Source organism: Pelobates fuscus, chromosome 2 (genome assembly GCF_036172605.1).
Source record: "Pelobates fuscus isolate aPelFus1 chromosome 2, aPelFus1.pri, whole genome shotgun sequence".
Taxonomy (NCBI): Eukaryota; Metazoa; Chordata; class Amphibia; order Anura; family Pelobatidae; genus Pelobates; species Pelobates fuscus.
Window position 1 is genome coordinate 388,277,259 of NC_086318.1, and position 15,569 is coordinate 388,292,827.

Below are 15,569 nucleotides of genomic sequence, written 5' to 3' on the forward strand. Positions count from 1 at the left end.
GGAGTCAACAACAACAAAAATAGATGAATTGCTTTGTTATATGGGAAGTTGTTTAACCTCTAACAGACCACTAACTATGCATTGTTATACAACTCACACAGAGCCACCACAGCAATCTTCCAAAACGGCATTTACCAATCATATCCTGGTTACTTGGATCTATACAGCAGCTGATGCTAAACAAGCAGACTCACTCCATCAATGAGTGCTTAAAGGAATACATTGTGAGGATGGCATGAAAAGTCATTGATCCTTGTGGGGGTAAAAACCAAGCCATCATTCTAGTGATAAATCACGTTAACCCTGTTTTAATATTGGATGGTTGAACAATGTCGATACTATGGGGACCCTGCTTAATACATTTAGCAATGCCAAATGGCAGGCGTATAGATAGCATAATCTACTAATTACAACGTGGGTAAAACTTGGTGAATTCATGATTGGCTCGGCTGGCCTCAGAAACAACTTATCACAAAATGGATGATTTTTGTTTAGCTGGATACACAATGACAAACAGCATCTGACTGCTCCTGTGAAACTGGGGTGATTAAACAATAAGACTGCAGGCACCTCCGAATGTAAAATGCAAACAAGTACAATGTGCACCAGAAATTACACACATCAATTACAAACAAATAATAGTCATGTCCATACTTGATGCAGTCCAGGATATTGCATCTCCAAATTAACAAAATTAGAATTTTAAAGGACCACTATAGGCACCCAGACCACTTCAGCTCAATAAAGTGGTGTGGGTGCCAGATCCCTCTAGTTTTTAACCCTGCAGCTGAAAACATAGCAGTTTCAGAGAAACTGCTATGGTTCACTGAGGGTTAATCCAGCCTCTAGTGGCTGTCTCAATGAGTAATTCTTTCATATGGTCTGTTTGAATGCGCGCTCGGGTCTTGCCGCGCATGCGCAGTCGGATCTGACGTCGGCAGTGGTGGAGAGTTCCTCAGCACAGAGGGAGCCCGGCGCTGGAGAAGGGTAAGTGGCTGAAGGGGTTTTAACCCATTCAGCCCAGCGGGAGGGGGTCCCTGAGGGTGGTGGGGGGGACCTAATGACCCTATAGTGCGAGTTTGTTTTTCCTGGCACTATAGTGCTCCTTTAAGGGAATGATTGTAGTCTTAGACTAGAACATTCAGAAGCTTAGCAGTTAACCCCTTTTTCCAGCAACTCTATTGATTCAATATTTAAAGGAACACTATGATGTTACAAATCCAAATTTTTTTACAGGTATACTGTCCTTTAGCTGTTTAGGTCACACCCCCACCCCCCGAGTGCATGAAAATGTACATTTGCTTACCTTTTCTTCATCACCACGCTGCTCTCTCCGCGGTCACAAAGCCTCATTGGCTGAGATTATCAATTCTGATTACTTCAGCCAAAGCAATACTTCACCATAGAGAAGCATTGGGAGGTTAGTGCACATGCACGACAATTTGCCGTGCTGCGCCATTCAAATGCTGCTCTAGGAGTAGCATTTGATTGAGAATCGAGTTTCCACTAGAAATGTTCAAATTCAATAGTAATTGTATTTTAATTGCCCTTAGCTGCTCAGAATCAACTTGATTCCAACAAATTGACACCAAAGAAGAATCCACTGATGTTAACAGGTATTTTATTGCAAACACCTAGAGTGTGCTGGGAGCCACTCAGTGATCATGGAACTGGCTAAACACTCACAGCAGGAGATCATTAAGGTCGATCACAATATTTTGTTAGATGACTATTGACATCTAATTATTCATGTTGATGCAATGACAATCACATCATTCTGATGTTGTTCAGCAACATTTTTTCTATTAGTAGTTCAAAAAAGGAGCCCTAAACCTCACTTTTATCGTTTATAGGGACATTCTGAGCATGAAAACCACATTCTCTTAACAAAGTGGTTTTGGTACTTAGGGTACCCTGAAAACGTCAATGTATACCTTTGTCAGAAAACACGCCTGAAGTGACTGTCACACTGCACGCCATAAGTAGTACTTCCTTATAGAAGACTTTTGAAGTGTGGATTTTCATGTTTGGCACCATGCTGTACAGCATGAAGTCATTTTAATGTACTTTATTTCTAGACATAATTAATCACAAGCATAACAAGTTTGAATGCAGGAAACAGTTACACACAGTTACACAAATACAAGTAGGAAATCAGCAATGTAGTTTAGTGCAGAGTATGTGATGGTACATTAACTATATTAATTCACAGTAGTGATTAACTTGTTCAATACACAATTCTTTGAATGTGATCTTTGCTGCCTCCTACTGCTAGAAAACATGATTGCAAGCATATTCTGGCTGCAAGAGGAGAGGGTGATATTGGAGGCAGGTCATTAATGGCAATTCCTTCTTGCCCTGTGACAATAGTGGGATACTTGCTTCACTCTCTTTACTCTAAGAAGACTCAAAACTCCTGAATGGGAGTCAGAGAACATCTGGGGGCCATATTTGTGTCTTCTGTTTGCATTTTGTTGCTCATCAACACCATGCAGATGCCTGGGGAACAAATCAATCTGTATTTGATGCACTACTCATTTAATCTGCTGGGTTTGTCATTAATTCTGATAGCTAACTAGCTTACCAATGTGCAAATCAATGTCCTGTCATTTCAAGAAGACTGCAATGTTAAAAAGTCTACCTGTTAATCAGTGGCTCTCCAGTCTCCTTATGGTAAAATGCCGGGATAGGGACACCCCAGCTCCTTTGCCTTGATATACACCAATACGTTCGACGATCTAGCATCTCTAATATTCTGTTGGCAGCAGACGCAGGAACAAATTTCACCTTTTTCAGAGCCTCCTGCAACAGCACATGAATGCAATATTGAGCTTCCTCAGTAAAAATTCACAGCGTGGCAAATGACAAACACAATCTCCTTCAGGTAACTATTGACACATTAAAGGGTTTTTATGGGTCTGCATTGAGCGAATCATCCATTTCTACAGGAAGAATTAAAGACCACAACTACTATAAACAAACAGCGATGTTTTAACAAAATGGACATACGAAATAGCAAGAACCTACGCATTTGACAGAAAGCAACTTAGTGTGTTTTCAGCCAATCAAAATTCACAAAGAAAATAGTAAAGTGGTAAAAAAAAAAATATATATATATATATATATATATAATTTTTTTTTAAACAGCTATAAATTGAAAATTCATGGCAAGATCAGTATAATAAGGGCACATTACAGGGCAAGACCAGCATTGATGGGCACAGAGTACTACTCCACAAAGCCAAATTCTTGCTGCAGTAATGTAATTTCTGTTTAGAGAGAATGTAAAAAAAAAAAAAAAAAAAAAAGGCAGTTTCTTTCAGCACAGAACCACATCAAGTTTCTGTCATTTTTATTTCTATTTTGACTTAACTGTTCTGGTCATTAGCAATTAGAAAGAGGATAACTGAGATAACATTTTCTTATGTATAAATATATAAATACATCTTGTGGTCTCATAACAATTGAGTCACCTAATTTGCCCAAGAGAAGACTTGACAAAAAAATAAAAAATGATATACTATATATTTATATATAATATATAATATAGAATATATATTATAAACACCAGTGACGGCTGCAGGGAACTGGCTGTGTCCATTGATCCTGCTTTCTAGTGGGATCCTCCATAGACCTCATTGCTGTACTCTGGCGCATGTGTAAGAGTACAATAGTGACGTCTGTGCTGAGGATCAAGATAGCAGCACCCGCAAGGGACAGGATCAGGTAAGTAAACTCACCTTTATCTGCCAACCAGACAACCAGTGGCGAGGTCACTGTCGGAGGACTTTGCGAATTCGGCAAAGTCCCCAAATGGTGATAGGCATACATCTCAAGGTCAGACATCTTGGAACTGCCAAGACACTGTGTAGTGCATAACATCTAAAACTCATACTGTAGACTTGTCCTTTACCTGTGCTTTGTCTTTAATGTTTTCTGTATTGACAAACCATTGCTTGCTGGCTCGAATGATCACAGGTTTCTTGGTTCTCCAGTCATACGGGTAACTGTGTACAAATTCCTCCTCTTTCAACAGATTTTTGGAGCCATTTAACATCTTTATGACTAAGAGTAGAAAATAACATGGCTTTTCAGTTACAAGTCCGGTTACAATAAACTAGTATAATCAAACCCACTGAGCTAATTCACTAAATAATTAATTGAAAAAACAAATTTACAAATCTCAAGCCAAAATACCAGAGTTCATAAAAACTCTCCAATCAAGCTTAATTCCCAATAAGGCTATTGTGATATTCATTTTGAAAATGTACCGTAAAATACACCATACTTCAATGTTTAGAGTGTTAACATTACATACATATATATATATATTTAAATATCACATATGATACATTGCACGACACTGGATTATACACACACTGCATAGGATACCAACGGAAATCACACAGATAGATATACTATATCTACACAGTGCACAAATATTTACGGTTATCGAATATTCAAACTGTACGCAAATGGTGACAGTCAGTACTGCAGCAGTTAATGATAGTGAATTGAGACATAAATTACAGCTCAAAAGAGGGGATTGGTCACACTTTCTTTCTTTTTAGCCCATCCTTTACAAATGAAAGGAATACATAGTGTCTTTGGTAGGAAGTTCTAATTCTAAACCATTTGCTGCTAGCTAGGTGGTTAGGACCAATACATACCAGTCTCATTTCCATCACTGAGCACAGCTTTGTTCTCTAGCTCAGTTCCTGCTCCAACAGTGAACCGTCCTGTTTCATCCACCAAACAATCCTTAATCAAGACAAAAGGAAATGTTCATAAAGACTCAAGGATAAAAGCATATTCATGGTTTTAGCCAGACAAAAATATTCACTGTGTAATGGTATTATGCCCACAATTAGGAAGGAATTATGCTTGCATTTTGGGAATCTGCAGTCACCAACATGCCAGAAAATTCCTTACATAACTATAAACAAGCATTTACATTTTATCTTTTCACCTTCTTTATTTTTATTTATATTAAACCCCTCCATTGTAATCTACCTATACTGCATCAGAAGGAATGCAAGACAAGGGACGCTTTATGATCTCTAATTATATGCACCCTTACATTAATGCAAATGAAGAACACAAACATACTGTAAATATTAAATACTTGAATTATCCGTGACAGTATTTATTTTTCACTTCTATTTTTTTTATTCTTTATTTTTGTTGACATAAATGAAATTTCTGGTACATTTTCTGACTCAATGTGAATCTTAGCATACGCGTTATATAACTTCAGTTGTACATTATTGTTAGATCTCCAGACAGTAACAGAGAAACGGATGATGAATAGGGTAGGTGCAATAATTCACATAACCATATGTAAAATACTGACAAGAACCCTATACATAGCCTACCTCAAGGTTGCAAAGTAGGGGATAACCCAGAAAAAATACACAGAAAAGGAGACCCTTGAAACAAGGGGATCCTGAGGAGCAACTTTGAACACGGAAAAGGCACTTGAATGCCTGGTAACAGGAAAGAGAGAAAGAGTAGTGGGAGAGTGAGCAGGTAAAAATGACCTATGCCGTACCCCCAACTTCCTTAATAAACCATACTTGAACAGAATATAAAAATAAATAAAACGAAGGAACCTCCAAAAACCTCTCCAATAGCTACCTAGTATAGTATTGCCTTTGAAGGCAATCACCTAAACTAAGGCAAACTCGCTAAATACCTGATACCATAAGCAAACCAAAAAAGGCCACCTAATAAAAAACTATAAAGGTGCTACCTAAGTAAAGTGTAAGACAAACATATAAAGTGAGGAAAACGCTCGAAGCGCGTTTCAGCGTGGATACACGCCGTCGTCAGGAGCTAGTCAACCACTGTGTGCTCCCAAGCTTCTTAAATACCTGACATATCGTAACCGAACAGCCTACAGCTGATCGGAGCAAATTAGAGGGGCGTGTGTGGATACCGTTCTATCCCGCCTCCTAAGCCACGTCATAGCCAGCCTGTGGCTGTACATTGGTGGTTGAGTGGGTCAATCAAAGGTGAGCCCACAGAGGATCCGCCTCTCCTAGTTACAGCACACTTTCGGCGGTGGTCATAGGCTAAACGACCCATCCGTCGGGTGTGGGCGGAGAGGGAGGAGGGATACAATTACTGGCAAGCTGTTCGCCGTGTGTCTTCTAATACTGGGCAAACAAGTGGGAATGTGAAGCACCGTCTGGAGGGCGGGGCTTAACATCGCTCACTATAGACCGGTCAGTGGGAAATATACACCAAAGTAGCATACCACATATACACCTTATGAGGTGTTTAGCGAGGGCTAATGTGTGGATCCCTTGCCAGTGCCCATGGGTAGAAGATCAAAGTGATTTCGGCTTATCCCCGAATTGGAGTCTCCAGACAGTAATTGGCAACAGAAAATAAATATACAACGCCTTTGACAGTACACATTGCTCCCTTCTTTACTAGTTGTGGTAATGGGTCTCATCTAGTCAACCTTGTTTTTTTTTTTTTTTAAACAACACTGCTAAACGTAACACTGGTCTACCTGAAAAATATATACATCTTAGGTGTGACTCACTCTGGCTGTCATGCCCCCACTTTTCTTTGTTTATTCTGTGTATTGAGATAACCTCATCTTAATGCTGGGGGTTTCACTTCTATTTTTGAGAGGGATATGATATCTACCCTGCTGCTTTTAAATAACCACAAAACAAAGAGGAAGAATCAAGGTCAGGAGTTCAAATTGACTTCAAACTTTATTTAGCTGCAATAGAGTATAAACAGCAACCTTAAAGGGACACTATAGTCACCAAAACAACTTTAGCTTAATGAAGCAGTTTTCCTGTATAGATCATGCCGCTGCAGTCTCACTGCTCAATTCACTGCCATTTAGGAGTTAAATCCCTTTTGTTTCTGTTTATGCAGCCCTAGTCACACCTCCCCTGGCTGTGACCGACACAGCCTGCATGAAAATAAAATGGTTCCATTTGCAATCAATTGTAGCTTACTTTAAAAGTTTTCATCTCCTGCTCTGTAAATTGAACTTTACTCACATACAGGAGGCTCCTGCAGGGTCTAGCAAGCTATTAACAGAGCAGGATTTAAGAAACTTAAAGGGACACTATAGTCCAGAACAACTACAGCTTATTGTAGTTGTTCTGGTGAGTATCATCAGTCCCTGCATGCCTTTTGCTTTAAAACACTGCCGATTTAGAGAAAAGGCAAGGTCCACATTACAGTGTAGGAACAACAGTAGTAGCCACTCAAGTTGCTTCCTGGCTTAGTCCTGCACACTTTGCAGTGCCGACGTTCAGCTCCACCATGCTCTGCATGGACACGCTGAACTTTCTCCATAGAGTTGCATTCATTCAATGCATCTCTATGAGGAGATGTTGATTGGCCAGGGCGGCGTTTGACTCCACACCCGGCCCGTTTCCTTGACTGAGATCATCAGAAATGACGATATCAGCCAATCCAATGCTTTCCTGTGGAAATAAGGTGAGTTATTACTATATTTAAGAAGGGCAAGAGGGGCTAAATAGTGTTTTTAACACAAAAGGGTAAAGGGATACACATTTGTGTTCCTGACCCTATATTGTTTTTTTAAATTGAATTTGCAATAAAGGAAGTATGAAAATTAGATCTCTATTTACAGGAAAGGTTAAGGAAAACTGTGCAAGTCATATGCAGGGAGGTGTGACTAGGGCTGTATAAACAGAGTGATTTAACTCCAAATGGCAAATAATTGAGCAATGACTGCAGATATATGACCTATACAAAAACCAAAACTGCTTCATTGAGCTAATGTTTTGGGGACTACAGTGTCCCTTTAAATAAATTACTGATTGGTTGGCAACAGAAGAGCGAGATAGACTGTTGCAGGAAGCAGAATGTTAAAGGTGCAGCAAAGCCTAAAGAAGAAGACCAAAATGTGGAAAAAAATCTAGAGAGTGGTGAAGCCTGTATTTGTTACTTTAACCTGGAGAAGGAAAGGTATGTTTTGCTCATTAGTTAGTATTTAGATGAACCGCACATTGTAATGGACCGTGATTACTGACTCCCGTGATTTTTGACTCCCGGATTGTAGTTAATCACTACCCCGCCTGGAGGACAACACTACTTTTAAGAATCTAATACCCTGAGTGTACATGATCACAATGTACAGTATGTTTATTAAAGGGCCATTATTTAAATTATTCTCTTAACTGTTTACAACCTACACACCTCAGATTTCAATAAAATATTAGCCTTGATTTGTTTTGTTATGTTTTATGAAAAGCAACGAGAATAAGGTATACTTTATGCAGCTCCGCAGAATTAGCGGGAGTTGGAAAAATAAATTATGACTGTAATAATAATGTACCAAGCAAGGTGAACATATTAAAGTGTACCTGCCAAATACATCAGGATACAAATGGTGTTTTTACACTTGGCAAAAGGAGAGACAAAGTAATCACTCACAAAAGAGATTAATCACAGCAACTATAGTATATAGTACATTATATGTCTTGTTATTACTGTGAATGCTGATAGGAGAGGAGGAATTTTTTTTAAACAAATTATTAAAATAAAAATTCAATACACTTAATAGCGAAGAATATATATATATTTTTTTTTTTAAATGTTGTTAAAAGTGGCACGAAGTTATTTTAAGCATCACAGGTGCAAATTAAATAAATATTATCAACTGCTCTAGCAATAACAGTTCTGTACTAGCAAAAAAATGTGGAAGGCCTTACAAGGCAGAGCCTGCTACAAAACCTACAACGCAACAATGTTTTACATGCACTAATTACTTACTACTGATAACTTGTGATGAGACGCAACACTGTAATCGTCAATGCCATGGGCTGGAGCAGTGTGTACTAGGCCAGTACCTTTTGCCATAGTCACATGGTTTGCAGGCAAGAGAGGTGATGAACGCTCAGGAATTGTCGGGTGGCTACAGACACCATTCTCTAGATCTGCTCCTGCAGTTTCAATAATTAAATCTATTTAGTATGGTTTAGTTCAATACAAGATAAGAACACAAAAAGGCAAATAAAAGTTGTTGTTTTTTTTAAAAACAAAACAAAATGTATATATCTGAATTCTTATTCCAACAACTACCATTTAAGGAGAAGTCCAACTCTAAGTTTATGGCAGTAATTCAAAAACTTTAACATTACCATACCATGGTGTCACAGGGTCGTACCCCACCTTATAGTAATGGTGAAACCAACAGAGGTTCTAGATAGACATATTACCGGGAATTAGAGAGGCCGGACTTAAAGGGACACAATAGTCCAGAACAGCTACAGCTTATTGTAGTTGTTCTGGTCAATATAGTCAGTCCCTGACGGCTTTTTATTATAAGCACTGCCTTTTTAGAGAAAAGGCAGTGTTTACATCACAGCCTAGGAATACCTCTAGTGGTCATTCCTCAGACGGCCACTAGAGGTGCTTCCTGGGTCACTGCTGCACAGTGTACAGCACTGAAGTTCAGCGTCTCCATGCAGTACTGAACTTTCCCCACAGAGATGCATTGATTCAATGTACAGGTATTATGCATTTGAAAACTTGGTTTTCAAAGCAATACTGCGCTCTAGTGGCAACTGTAAGAAGTGCAGGAAACATCTTGATACATGTTTATTTCTAATTTGCAACAATATAAATCCAATATTATTTTTTATACTAATTACACTATTCATAGCAGTCAAAAAGATTTCATCTCTGAGAAATAAAAAGATGGCAGTTGAAATAGAACCGTCAGCTTTCTAGAAATTACGTCATTAAAGTACGGACATATGAAACCAAGAGGGCTGCACTTGCCTGAACATGAATATATCATAATAAGATCCAGCACACATATTCACTAAACCACAACGTCAAAGTTTTTTTTTGTTTTGTTTTTTTAAACACCTGATAATGGGGATTTAGTTACAGTGTATGATCATACACTGCAAATGTCTGCCACAACGCTAATGTAACCCACTTTTAACAGATCAATTAAAATACTGAAATTCACTTGTAATTTGTGTTGACCTTTTACAAGTGGTGCTCTGTATTTTTATTTTTCGAAACTTTGCAGGGTACACATTGCGCTGTAGGAGGAGAAACAGCAACAAAGTGCATCTTTATTGGTGGTGGTTGTGGATCTCTTCTGTTTTTGTTTTATTAGACAATTTTCAATGAGTGTTCATGTGAGTGTATTAAGGTAGTAACACACTTTTGCTATTGAGACACTAGATTTACAACAATTAGTCTTTATGACTTGCAACTCACATGATCCTCAGTGCTTACCTTTAAATGTTGAAATAACCTCAAGTTTGGTGTCCAGGGAAAGTGCTGTAGAATCAATCCTATCAGCTGCAATGATGTACTGCTCTCCTGTGTTTCCGCACTTCACCAACGAATATCTAGGATCATTTTACACCCGTTAGTATGCAAAATGGACATATAGACAGACAGACAGACAGACATATCAGAGTGATAGAAAGTAAGAACTGTGCTTTTATATGAATATATAAACCTGAGAGGCCTAGTTTTCATAAAGTACATAAAGAAACGTAATTACTTTTCCTTGTGTATAAGATGACAAATCCTGACAGTGGGTAGATCTTTTCATGTAACACGAGGAAGTGTCCTACTGCAGTTGCCAATCAAATTTACCTATTTACCAATTCTTAGTAAAATCAGACAGACAGAGGAGAACAAAATGGCTGCACCCAGATACAGAGACCCAGCAGGCAGTTTTAATTTCTCTAGTAAAGTAATTAAAGAGTGGTTATGGTTGCCTTGCATAAACTAAAAAGTTGCAGATATAGAATTATTAAATTAAAATAATAATTCGATAATACATCCTGCCTTAGATACAAAGCAAGTTTTTTTGCGTCACATGCTGTCTAGAATCTGGTGCATTTTTTTCATACTATTTCACAGAAGACAGAGAATGATTCCCCTCTATCCATCTTGTAATGTCCCATTTTCCTTATAAAGGGCTACAGAATATAACAGAATTACATTTATTTATAAAATATTTTACCAGGAAGGATACATTGAGAATTCTCTTGTTTTCAAGTATGTTCTGGGTCCACAAAACATTGCATTGTTACAATAGGGTACAATATTACAAAAAATACTATATATACATATACACATATACACACACCATAGTGTTCAAGTAGAGATTGTAGCCGCATTAGTCCAGTGATGTAGATGTAAAAAAAAACCAGATAAAATTTGTATCTTGTAATACCTTTTTTATTGGACTAACATAATTTTTTAATGACAAGCTTTCGGGAGAACCTCCCTTTCTCAAGTCTGAAGCATTTCTGAGCAAGACGACACATAGAATTCACAGTTGAGTTGTGATACAGAGGTTTAAGCGACATGAGTGTAGATAAGACACAGGTTTGTTAGAAAGTAGACACCATCTTTGCAGAGGGTCATAAATATCTTTCTGAAGAGCAGAGTGAGGGGGGAGAGAGGGAGAAGAAAAACAAACAAGCAGACAGTGCAGAGGATGGTACACTTTATACATGCACACATACAAATATGTATATGTGAACGCATAAACACATGTACATATACATATACATACATGCACATGAACTCATATACACAAATATAAATGCACAGTAATATATATAAGCATACATGCATACGAGTATGGGAAAGCATAGGTCTACACATAGTACTTTGTATATAGATAGAATAAACATATAGGAATGCATTTTAAAGTGTTGATACATATGACAGAACGGTAAGATAATGCTGGGAGAGTGTTCCATCCAATAAAAAAGGTATTACAAGATACGAATTTATATATATATATATATATATATATATATATATATATATATATATATATATATATAGATATATATATATATATATATATATATATATATATACACACACACACATATATATATACATCTAACATATAACAGGTGATAAATATATGCAACCATGACAGATGCATTCTGTGCGGAGGTATATTGCCATAAGTATATTGTCCCGCTTAAGAAATTCTATTCTCATTAAGCGGGACAAACAAATAATGAATAATGACTTGTGACATACTCTGTATCTGGCATGTAGCAGACAGCTTGATTGGCAGGGATGGTCCAGGGCTGCGTTGTCCAAACCAGGGCAGAGACTACTGTGGATCCATCTAGAGAGAGATTCATTGACATGGTAAGTTCTATCTCTTGGTGGTTATCATACTGGCCTCAGGACTCAATGCGAATCGCTCTTCCAACACACAACTGCAAATCTCTCTTTCGACTTAGACGCCCTGCCCTTTAGACTTTTAAAACCTGCTTATGCACCATGAATCGGTCCACTGAGCCTGAAGTCTTGCGAATCGTCCAGTTCACTCAGGGAACTTGGGAATTTATCCATTTACACTGATACAGCCAATTTAAATTATTTCACGTTAATCCCGTGGCCAGTCACTCTGAATTCTGAAAAATCGACCCATTTACACATTTAAGATATATCCAGACGAACTGTAGCAGTGGCAATTTGGAAACATAACCCGACAATATGCCCATACAGCTAGAGTTCCTGTGTGTTTATCTTAGTACCCTGATAAAATGTCAATTTGCCTAAAGCATGTCCTTCATGCACAGGGGAAACAGAAGAAGATGATGGGAGGAGCTGTCCAATAACATTCATTGAACGTAAAGCTACATACATCATGTATTTAACAGGCAAGAACTGAAAGAAGATACTAGGGGAGCTCATGTGAGATGCTATTATTCTCAAATAAGAAACTTCCAGTGCATGCAACACTGGGAAGGTAGGTTCTGGGTCTTTACCATGTTTTGTCTTCTGACCCTAAAGCATGTCTATTATCACGGCACAAAGAAGCTGGTTTGGAATACACATTGCTGCATACCGAGTGCTCTGTGACAGCTGGTCTGTCTGTCAAGCAAGTTTGCAGGCAGAATGAAGTACAGTGAGACAGCCACACACTGCCATGACAGCCACACACTGCCATGAATGAAGTACAGTGAGACAGCCCACAGGCTTAGAAAACAATGCAGCACAATCAGCCTGCAACTCGGAAACCCACTGTGTAGACTAGAGTTATTTTATACCTGCAGATAATTATTCTCAGATGTCACGGATTTCATATCTCTAGAACATAAAATGTGTCTAAAAGAAGTGAAATGTTTAGTAAACATTCAGCTTGCTAATATAATGCTCAATGTATTAAAACAAAAACAAAAAACACATTACATGCAACAGCCACTTATCTCAAAGATAAAATACAGTGAAATCTCTATTTTGCTTTCCTTCAAACAAAACAACACAATATGCAGCAGATTACGTTATGTTGTTCACAAAACAATACCTATCATCGATGCCAGCTTGGGAGGAGGCTGCTGCACGGGAAACTTTGCAAAAATGGAGCGGCTGACATGCTGAGGATTGTACTCCAATTCTGCCTCGGCCAGAGCTGTTCTGCATGGAGGGGATTCATATTAGTAAAGTGTGTAGAAGAGGTATTCAGCACTGACTCACCATCTGTTAATAGACTACGATTCCAATCATTTAATGATGGCCAACATCTTGTAAAGAATTATTGGAAATGTAATACAACAGCAGCTGGAGGGGTCAGGGATAGACTCCATTGATATTCAGTATTATCATAGTGCCATACAGCTTTGAAATGTACCAACTCAACTATTACTCTTTCATTAAATGAATACCTACAAATTGACGCTAGTAAATTCTACGTATGGAGCTCAACCAATAGCAAACCTTCAGATGGCCAAAAGGATGATTTTCCCTGTAACATCTCATTCAAGGTAAAAGTAACTAAAATTTAAATATTCTGTAAGACGGCTATATTTTCAATACAGCTTTTTTGGCCTTAAAATTGAAATTTACTTTGAATTGTCACTTGGATTGAACAAGAGCTTTGTTCAGCCATCCCATCCTTAAAACATCCCACCAGTTCTATCATATATGTGCCTTGTTACACCTTATGCCTGTAATGGCCCAATTACACAAACACTAGACATTGCAATAGAACAGTATTCTTCAAAATAGTCCTTAAATGGCCAACAATGGTTCAGGATTTTTGGAATATGCAGCTGTCTAATCAGGATAGGGGGGTGGTGGGTTCCATCAAATTTGAAGCTTTGGAGTTCCTTCTTAAAGACCGGTTTGAGAAGCTTGACATTCTACATTAGAAGTTAATAGCTACAACATGTGATAAGGGAAGCAACTGGGATTTGATAATATATTAGTATTGAATTCCATTTCAAAGTCTGTTTTTTGGTTTTTTTTGCAAATATATTTTTATTGAGCAGTTTGTTCTATAAATACAGAATGTTGCTTTTGAAGACTGATTAGCCAAATTAAAGAAAAGAAAATATCCTCACCTTGTTGAAGGCGACCAAAAGACGGGTTTGTAATCCTGGTATATGAGACCCTAGAATTGGGTGAAATGTTTTATGAGTCACGCTAAGTTATACAAATATAGTCATGATATTAAAAGAAACACATTTAAAAGCACATTTACATAAGATCCATCTAAAAAAATATTTTTTATCTGAAGCGGAACAGTTACTTCTCATGATTTTATGAGGTCTGAAATTAAAATCTAATATAAAAACCCACACATATATCAATGAAACTGATTCCCTCCATCTTGGATGCTAATCAAACACCATTTTAAATATCGCCCTTTTCTACCGTTAAACATGGTTATTGAAAGAGGAAAAACTGAAACAATTTTTCTGTTCTCCTTATTTGCATTGTGAGGTCACTCTCTGAAATATTTACTATCAATAAAATTTATATATTTTTTAAAAGCATTACATTAAAAATTGGTTAACACACGTCAGAGGTGAATTTCTATGATTTATTCCATTGTGTAATGTTTACTGAAGTGACAGTTCCACTAAGGAATACTCCATGCACCTCTAACACCAGAGGGCCAGAAGTTCCTAAGTAGGAATTTCCGTTTGCTCTTCTGAGCTGAGTACTAATGCTATGCTCTAAGGCAGGCCAATGCTCTCAGGGAATAAGCTAAGTCAACTTCTTATGCATCAATAGTGGAGATGGGGAACGGTGCCCAAGCAGTCCTCAGGAAAGAAGTCAAACCAGTTCACAAATGGTGTGACTCCTTACCCTAGAGCAAGCTGTAGTGGTTATGGTGCTTGGAGAGTTCCTTTAACACAGTCTTTTCATCCAATGTGTATATTTGTCAAGTAGCCATGTCCAGTAGCCAACATGAGCACAAAAGGTCTGAATAGAAGGACGACACCTGGCCATTCAATGCAGAATGTTTACTAACTAAACAGTGCGTTGAGACAAGTTGACAGCAGAGTTTAAACATATTTCCAACTAAGCTTGGACTTTGGTCATCTCATCAAACAATAAATGGTACAAAGAAATAGGGGGTGATAAGGTTTGAAAAAATACCTATTTCTTAAGGGCATTAAAATGATCCATGCCGTCCTAACAATCGTGGGCTTTAGCAACGTTAGTGCAGCAGGGAACGTACTAACGTTTTGGTGTGAGCATGGTTAAATCCCTGCTTAATCACTACCTGGTGCCCTCCTCTGTCAGCTGGACCATATTTGGTGGCA

At 38.0% G+C, this 15,569-nt stretch overlaps 1 protein-coding gene across 1 annotated transcript in view; it reads right to left on the minus strand.

Moving 5' to 3' along the window:
* Positions 1-15,569, minus strand: part of IARS2 (isoleucyl-tRNA synthetase 2, mitochondrial) — a 74,810-nt gene that overhangs the window by 45,898 nt on the left and 13,343 nt on the right. The window contains exons 5-12 of the mRNA XM_063443815.1: positions 14,358-14,407; positions 13,322-13,431; positions 12,043-12,133; positions 10,258-10,373; positions 8,776-8,945; positions 4,671-4,761; positions 3,914-4,065; positions 2,642-2,802 (exon numbers count right to left, since the gene is read on the minus strand). Of these exons, the coding sequence (XP_063299885.1) occupies positions 2,642-2,802; positions 3,914-4,065; positions 4,671-4,761; positions 8,776-8,945; positions 10,258-10,373; positions 12,043-12,133; positions 13,322-13,431; positions 14,358-14,407 (941 nt within the window). The remainder of the gene's footprint in view (positions 1-2,641; positions 2,803-3,913; positions 4,066-4,670; positions 4,762-8,775; positions 8,946-10,257; positions 10,374-12,042; positions 12,134-13,321; positions 13,432-14,357; positions 14,408-15,569) is intronic.